At 42.9% G+C, this 18,473-nt stretch overlaps 1 protein-coding gene across 3 annotated transcripts in view; it reads left to right on the top strand.

Annotated features, from left to right (window-relative positions):
• Positions 1-18,473, top strand: part of LOC306827445 (zinc finger protein 521-like) — an 88,045-nt gene that overhangs the window by 59,438 nt on the left and 10,134 nt on the right. For all 3 annotated transcript variants that reach the window (XM_079349268.1, XM_079349269.1, XM_079349267.1), the window contains 2 exons: positions 10,885-11,016; positions 16,654-16,769. In XM_079349268.1, the coding sequence (XP_079205394.1) occupies positions 10,885-11,016; positions 16,654-16,769 (248 nt within the window). The remainder of the gene's footprint in view (positions 1-10,884; positions 11,017-16,653; positions 16,770-18,473) is intronic.

Here is an 18,473-nt window from a genome sequence, read left to right as displayed (position 1 = left end):
CATCTGCTAGAAGCGGTGGGGAGTCTGTCAGTCACAGCCATGGTGTGTTTTAATCATCTCTGTCCCACTTGGAGACGCGCTGACGGTTAGAGTGAGGGTTCCCTCCCCTGGACAATACCAGTATGCTCGAATCTCACACACTCTGATGTCAGACGTAAGAACCAGTTAAGAAATATGAGACGTTTCTTCCTCAAGTTAATCCTACAAATTCAATGGGGGAATCAAGCTACGTCTGGTGAATTTGAAGACGTATCACAAGTGCGTTTGAAGGTTTTTGTGATCTTTCAAGCAGTATGACAGCTTGAAGGAGATTGGCAACAAAATAGCAGGAGTTTGTCACTATTATAAGAGAGTGAGGCTGATAGAATAATCAAAACCCACGACATCTTAGAAGCTTAATGAGCGAGGGCTCCCCCCAAGCGAGCAATAATAATAGTGTTTTGTAATTCTATAGCACTTTTAATAATACTCCAAGGGATTTTAAATAGGCATTTCTTTGTAAAGAAAAGTAGGTTAGACTGCAAATGATAATTTCCATAATGTAATGAAGGAATTGAGTCTTTACAGTGATTGTACTTCCAAAAGTGAGGAAACTGTGCCACAGAGTCAGGCTTTCATTTTTTGTTAATCCTTCCCTGATCAGCCACCACTCTACACCCATCGAGCAAACCCTCCTTTAACCCCGACCCCCGTCTCTGCCTGCTCCCCACAGACCTTTAAAGAGATATGGCCTCTCATTTCTGAGAGCATCCTCTGACAGTCTTAATGGACAAGTAGTCTCTCTACAAGACCAGGAGAGCTCTCGCTGAAAAGACCACTCTGGGTATGTCTGGGATAAGTACTGTTTTCCCCTCTACGGTCTAAAACACATCCAAGGCTGTTTATGGGGAGAAATTAAACTGAGCCATCGAACAGCAATAAAGAAGGAAGATGGAAAAAGGGAGGCGAGTTTTTTTTGCTTTACAGGACAAAAAACTTGCAAATGATATGTGTGTATTCATAGAAAAAAATGTAGATATTAGGCGATAAACTGCTTTTTTTAATTTAGAAAAATAGATGTGAAAGTTGTTATCTCTTCCTCTTGATATATTTTGTGATTGCAGATAGAGCCAGAGGAGATTTACATTTTAAGCATTTAATGTTCACTCGAGTGACGTACACCACTAAATTGAGCTTTAAACAGAAGTACTTAGAGAAATATTCCTATAAGCCCCTAAGCAATTAGTCCAGCTGCCCGCCTTTGTCCACCTACCCATTGTGTTCTTTGTAGAAACCATTCTCTTATACCTCCATTTACTTCATCCTCGGAGACACCATTGGAAATCCAGGGCTCTGAGTTGAACCCACAGTTGGTTTAAGTGTAATGAAATGTATGTCATGTCTCCGGCTCTCTCCCTCTGGCTTCCCCTCACCCCTGGCCCCTTGAAAGCACTGCCTTTGACAGGAAGGCCTCTGTGGCTTCTTCTGCAGTGATCTTTAGCCCCTTCAGGTCCCATTGACTATTTCAGGACATCGCTGCGATTTGAGGGTGGACTCAACCGTTCACGCATGCTTCAGAGCATCGACTGAGAAGAAAAATAGACAGAAAGATGGATTTGAAGTGTCGTACGACTAAACCAGGCCTCTGGGAAATCCCACCCTGATGCTTTGCCAAATAAAAAAAAACCCCGAAATAATATTTTTATTGTATGTTCATTGAAAAAACACCAAGTCGACAGTGCTTATTATACATGCTGTACGTATGTGCTCTTTTACTCTTTATTTTATAGATTTTCTATTTTGTGTGTTCTGCCGTATATTGCACACATAAAAGAAACTATGGCAACAGCAGTCAGGTGCAGTTTTCACAAAAGGACTCAAGCTGAGCCATTCCACATGATGCACATTTAAATGTGAACATATATTGACTTTGTTCGTAGTAGCTGTTTATTCATCATATATTCAATCTTTATGCAGGTGATGCCGCACAATTCATGCATGGACCACTTAGCCTGCAGCCGTGTGTGTGTGTTTATGAGGCCATTTAAGCCATTCACCTGAGCCTTTTTTCAAATGCGCGTGTGTGTTTGTCCCCATATGTAGAGCCGTGCGTGGACCTGTGTCTGTGCATGGATATTGCAGCTTGGAGAGAGTGTGCATGTCCACTATATTAGACAGAACGTGTGAGGGGTACCTCAGCATGTGCGTACTGCTGTCTGTTCAGAGCTCTCAGCACCAGCAGGGTGCGCCATTCCAATTTACCCGTCAGCCAGGGAGGTGGGGGGTAAAGCGCGGGGCATCGCTGTCGGAGATTTCACATTCGAGGGACGAGATTACCAGTCAGGGGACCCCTGTGTGGAGGTGATGAGGGAGGGAGACTGCAGGGGCACAGTGAGGGGGAGTTAGGACTGTCGGGGGACGGGGGAGTGGTGGGGGGGAGGGCTCAACTCAACACCACCCTGGAATCCGTGGGCTCTCTGTTTTCTGGGGAGAGTAGCTGCCAAGCTGCACATCTGTTTGACACCAAACGCTGTGGTATGGCAGAGAGGGGCTGCCTGTCCAAATTCACATCTCCTCGCTCTCTAGTTTTGTCTAAGCATCTGGACAACGGCTGTAAGCTCTGTCTCTTTAGAGATCCTTGAAAATTATGTGTCATGTAGGATTTCAGAAAAATAAATCCAACAGGAAAATGCAGAATTTAAATGTTTTTAAAGCATTCCTTATTCTGCGTTTTTTCTTTCTACCTGCAGTTATGACATACGCAGAAAAGACGTGTCTTGAAACGCTTTAATATAATCATGGAAATGTAAAATCATTTTGAGTAGTTACTTAGTCTGTGTTTGAGTGTCAGCCAAGTCAACTCCGGCTGCTCCAGAGGCCCTGAAGCCTGTTGGGAAGTCGGGACATTCCAAACAGCATAACTCATTTTCTACACCCTTTCTGCTGCCATTAGTTAATTATATGCAGGTGTTTTCCTTTCTTAGTTTTTTTTTGTAGCTCTAATAAAAATGTAACTATACGTACATTACGCTAGGTAGAAGAAGAAAAGAAAGTGGAAACGGTGCTGTGAGGAGGCTGAATGTGCTGTGTGAAGCAAATTATTGCCCCCATGTAGATTCATCAGTTCTCCCTGCTGGATTAAGGAAGGGCCTTTCTAATGAAGTTCGCCCCGTCAAAATGAAGGGACTAATTCTGATTTAGCTGAGGTAATGAACTTCCCCTCTCCTAGTGAGAGCAGCACCATGGGGCGAGGAAAGAGGGGTGGTTGTGTAGTGAAGAGGGGGGGGTGGGGGCAAAGGAGAGTGGCAGCAATAGGGAGAGAGGTAAGACGAAGACGAGACAGGAGAGAGAGAGAGATAGAGCAAGCACCGAAAGAGAGAGAGAGAGGAAGCTTGGTGGAGAGTGAGAAAAAAAATTATGCAAAACGCCTGTCTCGTATTTGCTGAGATGTATTAAATTTCCTGTGCGGGTGCCTGTGTTATATAAAATTATGCTAATGTCTCGTGGCCCGCTGCGAATGGCGGCTTGCTGGTCCTGAGCATGCGTGGCTGGCCGCTACACGGAGCGCGCTCAGTGGGACTCAGCTTTTCTATTAAGGAAAACCTCTAGACACCTGATGATGAATTCTCTCTCACCAAATGTTCCCCCTTTTTTGTGTCGAAAATATGAGCGCTTTTCTAAATGACTTTGGAGAGCCCGGCGTGGCACTCGGCGGCCTGCGTCAAGCAGGGGGAAGGGGGTATGAGGGGAGGGGGGTCCCTCTGCAGCAGGCTAAGGGAGTCAATTAAGGCAAGCACTGATAATTATAAGCCGGCAGAACGCAGGGGCTGGCTAATTGTACAGTGTTCCATGCCGTGAGCTCAGCCGAGGGGCCTCTCGGCAACGCACTCTTTTCCCGCTCCTTTGTGTGGACCATGGATCCCATAGAGCCACATACCTCAGTCTGACAATGCCACAGCGAGGCCAGCGAGCATGTGCCCGTAATTAACTTTTTACATTCAGGCCACTCACTCTTTTGAGACGTGAAAGAGATTCCAGTTTGATTCACACCTCATTTCTTCTTTCCTGCTTGCTTGAACGAAGTTGTTTTTATTCCCATTTCACTGTTTCTTTGCTTGTTAGTACATTTTTGTTCTCACTTTGCATGGCAACTTTCATTGAGCTCTAGAGTCTTGGAAAGTCAGGGAATAGTCACTTGACCTTTATTTCCTCCTAAAAAAGAAAAAAAAAACTGCAGTTTAGAATAGGCATGTTAAGAGTAAATTAGAGCATTTCAGAGTAGAATTGTGTTTGTGTGGCTGCAGGGGGTCCGGCACTCCCATGCAATCCATCTCAGCAGCCTGCACTGTTCGTCCCCACTGGACCTTCATACCTGCCTGCAGCTGCAGTGCCTACACATCATTCGTTAACTAGTATTCGGCTCTTACCTTTGTTGTTGTGGATTTCTCTCTTCCCCCCCTTTTTTTTTTTTTTTGCCTCTGTGACCTACACACTGTTCATTTGACCGATTTTTAGCCATTGTGTGTTCTTGCTGCAAGAATAACAGGTAATGTTGAGGCCAAATGCAAACTTCAGCCTATCCTTTAAAGAAAACTGTTGCACTAAACACTGTTTAAATATCAGCTTTATCTGGATTAAAGGACCAGTATGTAAGATATCTATTGAATGAAATCATTTTAAGGCACACAAAAAGCAGACCAACAGGTGTTGCAGCAACAGAAGTGGGCAAGCGAACTGGTTCAGAAAATTGATTCTACTCGACCGAAAAAGCCTCTGCATTTTTTCTAATAAGTTCCACGACCAGACATGTTGTCAAACTAGGAGAAATAAAAATGGAGCGAAGTTAAAACACAGAAAGGACACTGAAGCTTCAGTGTCTGCGACCTGCGTGCACATAGGTGGGAGGAGAGGGCCGGGGGAGACAGAGTTCTCATGTTTTGAATTTGGACTGCAGTTCCCATTTTAAACACTACATGTCAGAGTTACATTTTGCTCCTTTAACCAGCAAGTGTTCCTTTGGGAGAATTATACAGTGGTTTCAAAGCTAACGTACAATTCCAGGTTTCAGTCGCTCTTTTCACATTGTAATTTATATACAAACTATTTTACAATCAGGCAATGTTATATCTCTTTCTTTATACATCTTTTATCTACTCTTTGATATGAGTGAGTGGGATGTATAATTTACAATAAATATAGGATTATTGAATTGAAAATATATGATCTCTAATGTAATAGAAATGATCTCTACATGTTATAGAATCATAACACGCTGCAACTTCAAAATGAAAGATAGAATATGAAATTACAACATCCATCCACTTTACTCCTTTATACCATGTTGCTGTTTGCTATGGCGCCTAATTTAAGAGGTACACAGACAAATATAAAGCACAGCAGGTTCTCAAAGACCCCTCGAAAACGTACACGCGTTTTGTTATACCTATGGCCGATACATTCAGCCTGAGGTTTCTGATGTAAAATTATTTATATAATATTGATGCAGCGACAAGCAGTGTTTTTCTCTCTCTTATTTCTCTTATATTAATCAATGAGCAATTACTGTATGTCATTTATTTATAGGTACAAAAAAAATCACAGTATTGTTAAACACATGCACAAGGGCTCTTGGCAGATAGCTCAAGTGGAAATGTCTGCTGTTTATTTTTGAGAGAGGGAGAAGTGTCCTTGTGCTTTTGTCCCCCATGTTTAGGGAACTCCAAAAGGTGTTCAAGTCGACTAAACCGTTTGCAAAATTCATTCGAGCGTTACTCGTGTTTATCTTGACGCAAAAACCATGTCAGTTGGTGTTTTCTACTTCTGGCCCAGTAGCCAAGGGAGCTGTGAGGCGGTTAATGTAGGCGCTGAGTGGCTGATACTAGCACGAGCCTAGCCCTGCTCTGATTAGCACCTCCAACGAGCTGCCATGCATCAGAGCTGACATTCTCCCAGAGACTTGTTCCCCCAGAATCCTTTGCACTTGCTGTGCGAGGGCGGTGCTACTACTGACATGTCACAGCCAACAATCTTGCCTCAGCCCTCCTTATCTCTCTGGAGGTTGGAAAACAGCATCAGTCATGCACAAAAAAAAAAAAAAGAACCAGGACCCTGACATGTAGGCTTTGGCACCTCGCTTAGTTTTTCTTTTACTGTTCACTCTTCCCTTTTCCAACACAGAATATTTCTCTATCATGGCCACTTCCCCACAACAAACTGGAGTACAGCTTCTTTTTTCATGCTGTGGTAGTTTTCCAATCTCTTTGTTTTTATTAGCGAGCACTGGACCACATTTCCATCACTGTCGGTGTACGACATGAACTCTTTGATAGAATGGGGTGAATTTCAAAGGTGCAATGATTAAATCATACTTTCATTTTTTTTTATATTTTTCTGTCCTTCTCAAACTGTGGAGGCAGGAAATAGATATTAGCAACGTTCCCCCCAGGCACCAGTTCTCCAATCAGCTTTGGTCCAGGGGGAGTCCTTCCCTTCGCGCTCCCACCTACCACCTTCCCTACCCCCCCGTATACAGCATTCTCCAGGCCTTAATGGGCCTTGTAGTACTTCTGAAATGAGTTTGTTCCTTATGAGCATTGCTTCTACCTCAAGAGAGCACACCACACGGAGGTGGAGTCAATTTGTATTCACCCATAATTCCCTGGGCCTTAATCACTCTGATTTTCCCCCCATTATCTGTTAATGGATAGTTCCCGTGGAGAGAAGAGAGAAGTAAACCCACCTACTGTTTACAGGCCTGAAGCTGTCTACTCTGCTACCATCCACAATCCCACAGTGGGTTGTATATACAGCAGTGAGTCCACTGAAAAACCAAATCTTCTCAGTTTATTAGCATACAATTCAACATCAGGCTGAATATAAGGAAACAGATGGTAGAATGGAAAGCTAACTTTTGCTGAAGGTGAAATTCCTCATAAAAAAGATTGCCAGAATGTCTGATGTTATTGCAATGTTTGGCATTTTACAAACACTGACCCACTAGTTTGACTGGACAAGCTTTCATTACAGTGTTCTGTGAAGCTTTCCCAAAGCAACCCATCCCTGCCTCCTAAATATTCTCAATTTGTTCTCCCACTTGTTTACTTGTTACTTTCAGCAGAAGAAGTGCTTTGATTGATGTCCTTAATAACATTTGTTTCGAGTGTGCTGCTTTGGCGACATGAGCAGCATGGGTCCCTGTAAGAGTGAGCTTCAGAGAACCATTCACTTTGCCCCCAGAGAGTGTAAATCTAAGTATCAGATTTTTCTCTTTCGAAGTCAGAATGCTTAAAGTGATCCTGATTTCCTCTTCAATTCAAACAGCTCCTCTGTCGAATTGTTTAAATAGAGTAAGGGGCAGTGGTGGGGGACGGGGACTGTGGGGGGTGTCGCTGGAGTAAGCAGAGGGAGAGTTTTTAATTAAGAAATGCCCTTTGTTATACTTTACACTGTAATCAGAAACTTTGACTGCCTTTCGTTACTTCAGTTCCACTCTTTCACTCACTGTCAGTGCATAAATGCAGTGCTTAAATACAGTGTACCCAATTCAATACGCTGCAGCCTTTTCAAAGTAACATAAAGAGTTCACAAAGCTAAGCAATCCAGACCTGCAAGCCCCAGTGTCCCAAACAACCTTCAACAACATGTGAACTTCAGCCCAGAAAAAAAAACAGCACAAAGAAATAAAGACCACTCTTTTTGAGAGTAGTTTTTCCTCTCTCCCTCCACCTCTCCTGTCCTCCACATGGGAGAGATATTAGGCGTTTGTGTTTTAAGGAGCTGTGAAATACATAAACCATGAGCCACAGGAACGCAAGGCCCTGTGGATATGCAGATGGGCTTACTTTGCTGGTGTCAGGGATGCTTAGAGGGGAGCAGGCACAGGAGCAGTTCTCATCTAAAGGATTTTCTTAGGAGTGCAGAGGGACAGGGTGGTGGCAGCGGAGAACACTCGGGAGACTCAGAAACTCAGAGTCGTAGGAGGGAGAGAGAGAGAGAGAGAGAGAGAACTGACAGTCCCCTGTGGCCCTGTAACTATATCCAGAGTCTGCTCAGTGCACAGAGAGGGGGTGGGGGCTCACACAGGGCCGTGCTGATTGGGCAGCCCTGGAGAAGGGCTGGGGGGACGACAGGAAGTGACCTCAGCCCAATGAGGCAGCTATAGGGGCGAGCGAGCTGACTTCCTCCCTTGGCTCTCACTAAGAAACAGGCTGCCAGCCTGATTCAACCCCTGTTACACTGAGTACAAACCCAGCCCGACACAGACTGCACTACAGCCGCTAAGATAGCACTTTGAACCATGACGCACAACAGCATAGCTCTGTCAGTCAATTCAATGTCTCTATCTTTTCAACTCCCTGCACTCTTTAAGTGCACAGTTGTATTTTCTTTGTATGTGTTTAAATACATACATGAATCAGCCTTTACATTATGACCACCTAATAACAGTTCTACCAACATTTCTGAGTTTCCGTATTTTCCGCATTGTCAGTTTCTGTTGATATGGTCACAAAGGTAATATGTCTATTATTGAAATTTAAAAGAGGGGCCGTGATATTAGAATATTATACTATTTTAATAATGTCTGGTGCCATGCCAAACTCCTGAAGGGAATCTGTGAACTTTAAAAAAACACAATAAGTAAAGCATTTATCAAAAGGAATACATTCGCTTCAAGCCACATCAGGATAGGAGAAAGTGTTTTTAAACAGACACACAAATATTCAACTTTATTTCATCATTGTTTTCTGTTATTTAAAGCACAAAATAATACCTAACTTATTCTCCATATTTGAAGCATATTGTATTGAAATCGCTTAGCTTTTTTTTTTTTTTTTCCTCTTGATGCACCTGCTCACAGACACAAACATGCACGCACACAAGGTCAGGCAGGCAGGTGCAGAGTTATCTGCATAATGAAGCATGCCAGGTCTCCAAAGGGACAGCGTTGTGCTCTGGGGTCAAATGAGGGCTGCACATATGGCAGAAGAAGAGATCTGTGAACCCTGCAGCAAGCTTGACCTCAAGTGTACACCGTCACACGCACAAGCAAACTGATCGCTGATCAAAGAGGGCAGTGATCCTGCTGCACGGCGGCATGGATGCGCTTGTGCCACCCCCACTCCTCCTTTTCTTATTCCTGCTGCTACACCGAGACGCACATGTAGGCTGCAGAATATCTCATTTGTCAAATGCATTAATGCAGAAGCCCCCGATAGCTCATTCCCTTTTTAGCTTCCATGAACTGCTTTACCTTTTAACTAGACAGTCAGGAGGACAGAACAGTGTGCGGATGTTTTCATTTTGTGCTGCAGACACATCTTAATACTACTGTGCCATATGTTCATGTTATTGAGGGAAACTGTAAAAGAACATGTGGTTAAATGTTCCAGTTAAGTTCCATATCTATATACTCCCACTGTTTCTTTTGGCAGTTCAGGAGAAGTTTCCTACTCCTCCTGAAAACTTCATGGGTCATTGGGTTGCTGTTTTCAGTATTGGTTAGATCAATCTCTTGCAGAAATATATTTTAATAAACCTCGACGTCAGATACATCAGGCTAACACCATGCATTTTGTTTTTTAAAAAGTGTTGTAGTTTTTGATATTCTTCATTTTTTTAACACTTAAGTTTTGTAAGGAAAAGCATCTATCCCATTAGAGAAGCATTCAGTACAATTTTACACAAATAAGAAAATAAATGACATAAATGGTTACAATATATATTTGATAAAGAAAGGAATACAAAGCAGTTACTTATTTGATAGTCTAAATGACGGCTGATGGAACAGTTCAAAGGTGACATTTTGGTGAGCTTTTAGTGGACAAATAAAATGGAACTTCACTGGTCAACTTTACTGGTAAACAAACTTCCTTCACAAACTAGAACATGTCTTGTCCATTATTGCTTGCAGCAGATATGTTTTACTAGATCCACCCAAAGTATCCTCCATTAACCAGTCATGGCAAGCTAGCTTTAGCTGCATTGTGCATTCCTGCTTCTCTTATAAGCGGTGGGCACTGAGCTGTAGAGACCCGGGGATAAACTAGATGACTCCCCCCAGTGTATCCATTAACCCCACCCCACTTTTAGATGCTGGCCTACTGTCAGTGTTGGCAGAAGTTTGAGCACTTGTCCAGCCTCATGCATGACAGAGTGAGCAGGCCTTTTATTGATACACAGGAGATGGGCAGCTCACTGGAAGTCTGAGTCAGCAGACTGTCGAGCTGCAAATGAGCATGCAGGTTCCCACTCTAAACAGCATTTATTGAAACTATCAGTGGCCTTGACTGAGGTAGCCTAATGTTACGTAGACCTTTAGGGTTGCATGGGAGGTAATCTGTAGTGCTCTGTATAAGCATTGGTGACATTCTGTAAGAGAGAGTTGTTTTATAATCCTTGAAATGTAGAAATATGCACTCCAAAGAAGGGATCGAGATGATTTGGTGCCATTAAATGAAAAAGACCCAAAGCTATTTCAGATTTGTGTGTCTTTGCAGTAATAATAATGATCCTCTGCTTTATCTGAATGTGACTCTTTGATTTTCTTGATATGTTTTTTAATTCACCCTTTGCATAGAAATGCTTGTTTCCTTAGATAGGATATCACATAAATATCTTTGAATTTGCATATGCCGAAAATTAATTATTTTGCATCTAAGCTAATCGCAAACGTGACGCTCACCTTGTTAAAGGGCAAAACCTCGTCTGAGCGATTAGGTACCTGGCTGGTCATCGAATTTATGCCTGATGTGAGCAGATCACACGTTACATTAGTTCTTGTGTGAGTCATGACAATCAAATGCAGGAAAAAATGAAAAAGAAATAGCCCTCTGACATTCTTGCTCTGCTTATTTTTCTTCTCATGATGTTTGTGTTTTTTTTGTTTTGTTTTTTTCTTCGCTGCAGAGGAAGGACTGAACCATGAATGCAAGCTCTGTAGTCAGTCATTCGACTCGCCAGCGAAGCTTCAATGCCACCTGATCGAGCACAGCTTTGAGGGCATGGGAGGAACCTTCAAGTGCCCTGTCTGCTTTACAGGTGTGTACTGTGTGCATGTGATTGTGTATCATGGACTTTCTGACCCAACATTCTATCTGAACAATGAGAAGCGTTGATTTTTTTTATGCTAGCTTTCCAGAGACATTTACCTTCTCAATATGCAAAGCTTTGCATTTCCTCATTCTCTTTTTTTCTAATTCGAAAAGCCAAATGGGTTCTAAATGAGTTGGGAAAGGTCAAGCAAGCAGGTCGGCTAAAGCTGAGAGCCGTTTGCTGCATGTGGCTTTTTTATTTAGTCAAATTGCCTCCAAATCAAGGCCAGAGAAGTGTCACGAGGTGAGAGTGGGGGAACAGAAAAGAGAGCAGGGGGGAAGACGGTGTGAGCTGAGGGGAGAAGGGGGGATGGAGGAGTGGGGAAAAGAAAAGGAGATGTGCTAATTGTGGATGGCAGTGGTGCTGATAGCTGTAATGATCTCATCTGTCTCTGTGCGTGGAGGTGGAAGGACCAGACTCCTCCTGAGAGGATAGCGCCCTCCTTCAGTGTCAACAGGGTTAACTATCTCTATAATGAAATCTGCAAAGTCGTTAACTTCAGCTCTTCACTCTTTCTCCCTTCTCAGCTCTTTACTCTTCCTCACACTTTTTGGGTCCTCAGCTCATTTCCCTCTTTTTCACTTCCTGAAACCCCGCTTACTTAATCATCACCTAAACAAACAGAATCGTCTCTCCTCCAGTTATGGCATCCCCTATATCATTCGCTCACGTTTTGTATTAACATTTACCTTTACCATACCTTTACATCCACTGCAACTCCTTATTCATTTCCTTCTCCCTTCTTTCTCCTCTTCTCTCCCTCCTCCCTGCTCTACCTCTCATTGCTGTTTTGGGCCTTATCTCTCTTTTAGCAGAAGCCTATTGATATATCCCCACCCCGAATCCCCCCTCCGCACCTCACAGGGGTCTGGGCATTTAATATACAGAGCATGCCTCCTTCATCTGAGCCTTCATTTTCCACCGCCAGCTTTGACAGACAGGTCCCCCCTCTCCCTCCGCGTCCATATCGATCACAGCGCATGAGGGAGGGTTGCTGGGAGGGAAGAAGGAGGAGGCAGAGTGCACCCTCAGGACAGTGGTCACAGAACAGACAGACAGATGGGTGAAGGCCTATGGTTGTGCTGGTGGTGGAGAGGCAGGCTGTGGAGAGTTTAGATAGACTGAAAGGCCTCCCTCTGTTGGGGATGCAGGGGACACGCAGACTGAAGGAAAAGGAGGGAACTCAGAGTTTGGCCGACAGCTGCCCTTGAATATTTTTCTTCAAGTTGAGGCTGGTATAAAATAGAGAAAAGGCCTTGTACTTTTACAGCCTCACATAAACGTACTTATTGTGTATTCTTATAGAGATGGTTTTTAATTTAATTTTCAGTTTAAAAGAGACGTTAAGAAAAAATAATGTTTGAAGATTTTTTTATTTCTTTTCCTACAGTTCAGATAGAAATAGATGAGTTAAAAATGTTAAAAAAATACATTCTACATTACTTAATGTAAAGAACTTTGTAGTTTTTTACACCAGTTTAGCTTAAGCAAATGTTCGACGAAAGAAAGAAAGCACACTGTCCACATCAGTAAAATGTTCAATGGTAGTATTGTATTTATAATATCTGCGTTTATGTATGATTCACTTTTTGCAGCTACACTGAGACTCTAAAAAAAGATGGTCAGTTAAATAGTTAAGGTGTCAATTTGAAGTACTTGAAAGATCATGTTCTTTTCTAGATGCAATCAAAAAAAAAAGTCTTTGTCTTAACCTTAACCCTGTTTAAGTCACACAGGACTTAACAATGCATGTAAGCATTTATTAAGGTTCTGGTAAGGGTTGAAGGCCTACTTACTAGAGGTAAGAGGTTCTCAATATGGTAAATTCACCAATTTACTTTATTTAAATTAGCCGATGCACAGCTTGCATGTTTTAAAAAAGAAAAAACTTCCTCATATAGATATGATAAGTATGAATGTTAATGTAAAAGAACTAGTCAGAGGTAGTAATACCACGTGGTTCATTGAGTTCACCCGATAAACAAGGTTACTCTTTGTTTAAAAACCTTCCCCACTCAATGCCCATGTTTCAGTTTGATCCAAACCCCAGTCACCCAAAACTCCTTGGGAGGCAGAGAGTCATTCTTTGACATACCTGATTATTCTCAATCCACTCCGAAGGGAACGGAAAGAGGACAAATCGTACTGCAAAAAAAAAAAAAAAAAAAAAACAGACCGCAGGAAAGTATGGGGAAAAGTAAGTTGTGAGACGGCAGATGAGGGGAGACAAAATAGAGGAGAAAAGGAGACAAAACTTGGAGGAAGCTGAGAAGGTTGCAACTGGCAAGTTTGGATGTGAGATGAAAGCGGAGAAGAGAATGAGGAAAAGAGAAGTGTGTAGGAGAGGGAGGGTAAATGGAGAGAGGTCCATAAGCCCCTGGATGATGAGAGAGAGGCTGACTCTCCCAGGACAGATTGGACAGGTTTCAGAAGTGGGGGAGCCTGCAGCTAGAAGTGTCTGCCTGCACCCTTAGGAGCTGTAGTGAGGGCTGGTGTGGAAATTGTGATTGGGAATATGTGCTTAAGACAAACAAAACAGAAGAAAGTGTGCCTGATGAAAGTTGTGCATGTGTGTGTATGTGTGTATACACCTTTTTTTTTGTTGTTACTTATGTCACAGCATGAAGTGCAAACTTGAAAAACTACAGGATGCTCCGCTTTCAAATTCGCCGAGTCTGACAAACCCTGTAGTTTAATTGGCTTTTGTTTAGTTGCTGCCCACATTCTGCTTGTGCGTGATGTACAGTTATGACATCCTACTTCGGAGAGGAAAAACGACAAAGGCTTAGCTTTAACTCAAAATTAATAGTTATCAACTTTACACAGGTGTGGCCTCAGAGCTCTTGGATCAGCCTCTGCATTGTGAACTCTTGATTAGGCAGAATCAAACACATGTTAGGCTAGACAAATAAATAAATGAAAAGGAGAAAGAAGGGGGAGGATAAACTTTTTTTTTCTCTCCCTGCACAAACAGCTTAGTATTGGTGCAGTGCAGCCTGCAGAGAGCACACCCTGCCAAAATAAAGATGAGCTGGGGCCTGTAGTAAAGGAGACGTCTGCCATGGGCGGCCCCTGAGATCTAATCAGAGGGCTTAATATCCCCCACAGCGAGGAGACCTTGGCCCCTCAGCCCCCTCAGCCCTGACACCCCTGACGCCCAACCCGGCTCAGCGCTCTGTTCAGCTCTGCTCTGCGCCGGCTCCACAGCCAACAAACTCCACTAAGTTCTCTCTCTCTTTCTCTCCCTCCCTGATTCTCCCTCACTCTCAGCAGGGAGAGACACAATGGCCAGCCACTGATCCTGTTTGGATGTGGTTTTGGATTATTTCTTCCCCGATTCTCCCTGTCCTCATTTTAACCCTCCAGAAAGACATGCCTCTGAATGGGCATTGCAATGGCATATTTCATATATGAGTCAAGCTGCCAAATACCAATACAACCCCCCTCATTGCCAGCTTCAGCTTGTCCCTTTATGACATGATGCATGCTAATTGGAAATGTGATTATTTAGACAAAGAAAGCCTTAAATAAGTATTACACATTTCTCACATTTTTAGTATATTATGAAACCAAACACGGAACTATCGAGTCATCATCGATACAACCCAAGTGCGTTAAAATGTTGAAGATTAGCTTCATAAATTAACTTTATCATGTCTGTGCCCCTACTATCTTCTCGTTGTTACAGGAGATAATGGTGTGCATTTAAGGCTGGCACTTTGAATCAACAGTCGCTGACCTTTTCCTATGAATGAAAGAACAGCTATTAATGATAAACGCTTAACCTATTTTATGTGTCTCTTGCTGGAAATGGACCAGATTTCCATGTAAACAGTGAGAAAGAACTAACTTGACATCTCAGTTGTGGTTGGCCCTATTGTACAGTATTTGAAGCCCCCCCAAGTCTCAAATCCATTTTTATTTTTGCTGTATTGACTTTTTCCTCCTCTAGCCAAAGACATAATGAAGGCTTCCTGCAGCTGCTGTGACCTGCTTCTGTACACTATATGCAGACAAAACCCAGCTAAAGGAAAAGGCTATTGTTTATAAGCACTTTTTTTTTTTTGCCCGAGCTTGTGTTCCCCCACAAAGAAAATTGTCATCTTTTGGAGCTCAATTGTGCATGATTGCCCAGGCCTGACCTTGAGCGTAAATGTTTTGTAACAGACTGTAAAATGCAGCGATCTATCTGCAGTCATGTTTGTCTTCATATCGTTGTGGCCATTAGTCTCAGAAATGGACCATGGAGTTGTTGTTTGTTCATTAGCTGAGGTTTGTTCATTTCTGGTTAACACGCTGCCATGTTCCAGAGACAGCTGTCACCCAGGCATTAGCAGTCTGAAAGCGTCGCCGCAGTGTGTCTGCTTTGAATCCAAACTTTTATTTCCCAGGTCAGGAGTGTGACATTCAATGAAGCTGAGGGTGTCTCAAGTGAACACGGCTCAATAATTAATAACCGCTCTCCCAGGTGAGCCCAAATTGGGACGCGGTAATGTTGCAGAGCCCCGCCACGGGGCAGCAGCGACCCCAAAGCCATCTCCGAAAGACACCTCACCTTTTGTGGCTGTGTTTTTGTCCCCCCTCTCTCTCTCTATCTCTCGCTCCCTCTCTCCCTCTCTCTCTCTCTCCTTGTGGCCCCGCGGTGCATGCATTAGAAGAAAAGTTATTTTGAGCTGTAAGAAATTCAAATGAAGCCCCCACATGCTAACTTTTCCAGAGCATCCAGACCTTTGAGATTAGACAGCCATCCTTAAAGCACAAGGGTCTGGGATAACAAACGGCATGTTTGAAGTGCTCCTTGGAGAATGCACACACACACAAACACACATATTAAAGACACATACACTCAAGACTCGCACGATTGCATCCCCTTAGCATTCCAGCGTGGACTATGGCTTAATTAAAGCACAAACACACGGTATATGTAGTAAATGGCAGCAAGTGTGTGTTTATATGATGGTGAATGCAGTTTGAGTCTGCATGTGTAAGTAGTGCAACACCATGAATATTTATATTGTCAATATAATTAGCTATGTAGACTAATGGAGGCCATGTTTTGCACTTGAAGCCATGCCAATTTTTTTGTGGTTGTTTATTTTCCGGCTTGTTGTCCCCACAGAAGTGCTAAATAAAGAGCATCATTATTCCCAAAACATTATGCATTCACTAGCTGTGGTACCATGAATATGACCACTCTAGTTTCACGGTTAACATCTAAATTGTTCTCTTTTTTTTTTCAATTATGTTTTTCATCACAATCTTTTCTGCTACTGTTGATGGTGCATTCATTTGTTTGTAATTAAGTCATTTTCTTTGCCATTTGACATAGTCTGTTTTTAATTTTTTATTCAGGCAGATGCAATTACGACGCTGCCTTTGTTCCCTTATTGCAGGCAGCAAGGCCCTACTCTAATTTACTACAGTAAACAAAGTGAGGCAAAAAAAAAAAAAACGAGGCATCTTACTGTGGAAATTCTTCAAAACTGAATATGCACTTCACTTGAAAAATCTGAAAAATCCACACTACTTTTATTAACGTCATCTCTTTCTGTCCTTCTGTCCCCTCTCCCTGTATCTGAGCAGTGTTTGTCCAAGCCAATAAGCTCCAGCAGCACATCTTCTCTGCCCATGGCCAGGAGGACAAGATTTACGACTGCTCGCAGTGCCCGCAGAAGTTCTTCTTCCAGACAGAGTTACAGGTGAGCCTCAGGCTGGTGGAAGCAAAAGTGGCCACCAGCAGAAAGTGCGACCGCTAATCACACATGACAGCTTAACAAACACTAAACACCGTTCGCCGCTCTCCGGCTGTCCCCTCGATCCCGTCTGGGACCAGAGACTCAGACGGAATTATTTCAGTCCGTTTCCAAAACTCATTTGTGATGTGCAGATATGATTTGATTTGCTCATTAGACCAGCGGAGCACTAAAATATCTGGAATTAGAGGATTAGTGGAATGCTCGTTTTTGAAGAGGTAATTACATACAGTGCAGAGGCAAAAACACAGTTGAGTCAATATGCTCGCATCTCCCCTCCTAATCACAGAGGAGGCCTCATGGCTAAATATGAGCTTTGTCCTCTGGGAGACCATATCTGCCCTTCAACAAAGTTAGTAGTTGGACTTATGAACTCGCAATGTTAGAGAGATAATCTATTTTCCAGCAATCTTTTCCCCTGCTCCTTGGAGAACCTGAAAAAATGAAACAGACCTTGTTATATTATTTCAGTGTGGTGGGGTTTTCAAGCAGCTCTGTGTTGTTTGGGGGATTCTCTACCATTCAGATGGCACACTTCTCATATCCAGATCTCTTTTCTCTTTGCTTTGGAAACATAATCATTAAAATATGAGAAACGTTCAATCCAATCACTGATGACTGTTGTTCACTTGCCTTAAAGTGCAAAGGAAAACCAAAAGCTTCAGACTACATCTTTCAGGTGTGTGTTACTGAAACTTGGATTAGCAGCACTATCTATTAGCAGGTAGCCAGAGGAAGTATCCAGGGCTGTGCAGCCCATTGATCGGCTACGATTTTCATATTGAGATTCAGGTTGTAAACACAGAGGTGTGGGTCTGCCAGGAGGAAGGTGAATGTGATCATTATCTGCCGGTCATTTGGGCAGCATGAATAAAAGAACTCCTGATCCACCAACATTGAAATTCCACCACAGAGAAGGTAATTTAACTAGCCTTGTGCTCCACCAAACTGCAACCATCGAGTCTTTTCATTCATGTCAAGGCTTTCTGTTTATCACGTCTCTCATTGGTACCAGTGTTCGCTGTATATGTGCTGTTGTTGCAGGTGTCTGTAAACAACCTCAAATAACCGGGGGATGTTTCCCTACTTTTTTGTTTGACATTTTAGGGAATAAAATGATCTCGACCCCCAGAGGTTTTGTTTCATGCGTGATTATATTGTTTTACACTCTGTGTGAAGAGACAAAAGTAGAACATGAAAGACCTGTGGTACTTTGCGGTGAAACAGGGGGTTATGAAAGAGGAGCAGAGATTAGAATGGGGGATAAAACAATCGTTATGCTCATCCTGTGCTTTGCTCTAAAGATAGTCCCACATGAGGGCATGCTGACATACATAGGGAGTACATAGATGCATGCGAGCGTACTTTCTGGCAGACGAGTCCATAATGTCACGGTTTAATTTTTACTTTGATAAACTCAAAGATTTCTTCAGGTTTTAGATTAATTTGGAGCTACAAACCTGCAACGTAATAGCTTAGCATTTTTTCACTCTTTGTCTTTTCTCAAAGCCTTTAACAGTACAGGGTTGAGTCTCCTTTTCGCTGGTTGTTTTTTTGTTTGCGGCTGCCATTTCCTCTGCATCACCCTTCAAAATGTCTCACTGACACGGGGCAGTCGTTTGTCAGTCTGTCTGAAGTGAATCTGTCTTC

The sequence above is a fragment of the Symphodus melops genome, assembly GCF_947650265.1.
Source record: "Symphodus melops genome assembly, chromosome: 7".
In the NCBI taxonomy this organism is placed as follows: Eukaryota; Metazoa; Chordata; class Actinopteri; order Labriformes; family Labridae; genus Symphodus; species Symphodus melops.
The sequence above is the reverse complement of the archived record's forward strand: the minus strand, read 5'-3'. Positions and strand labels throughout refer to the sequence as shown.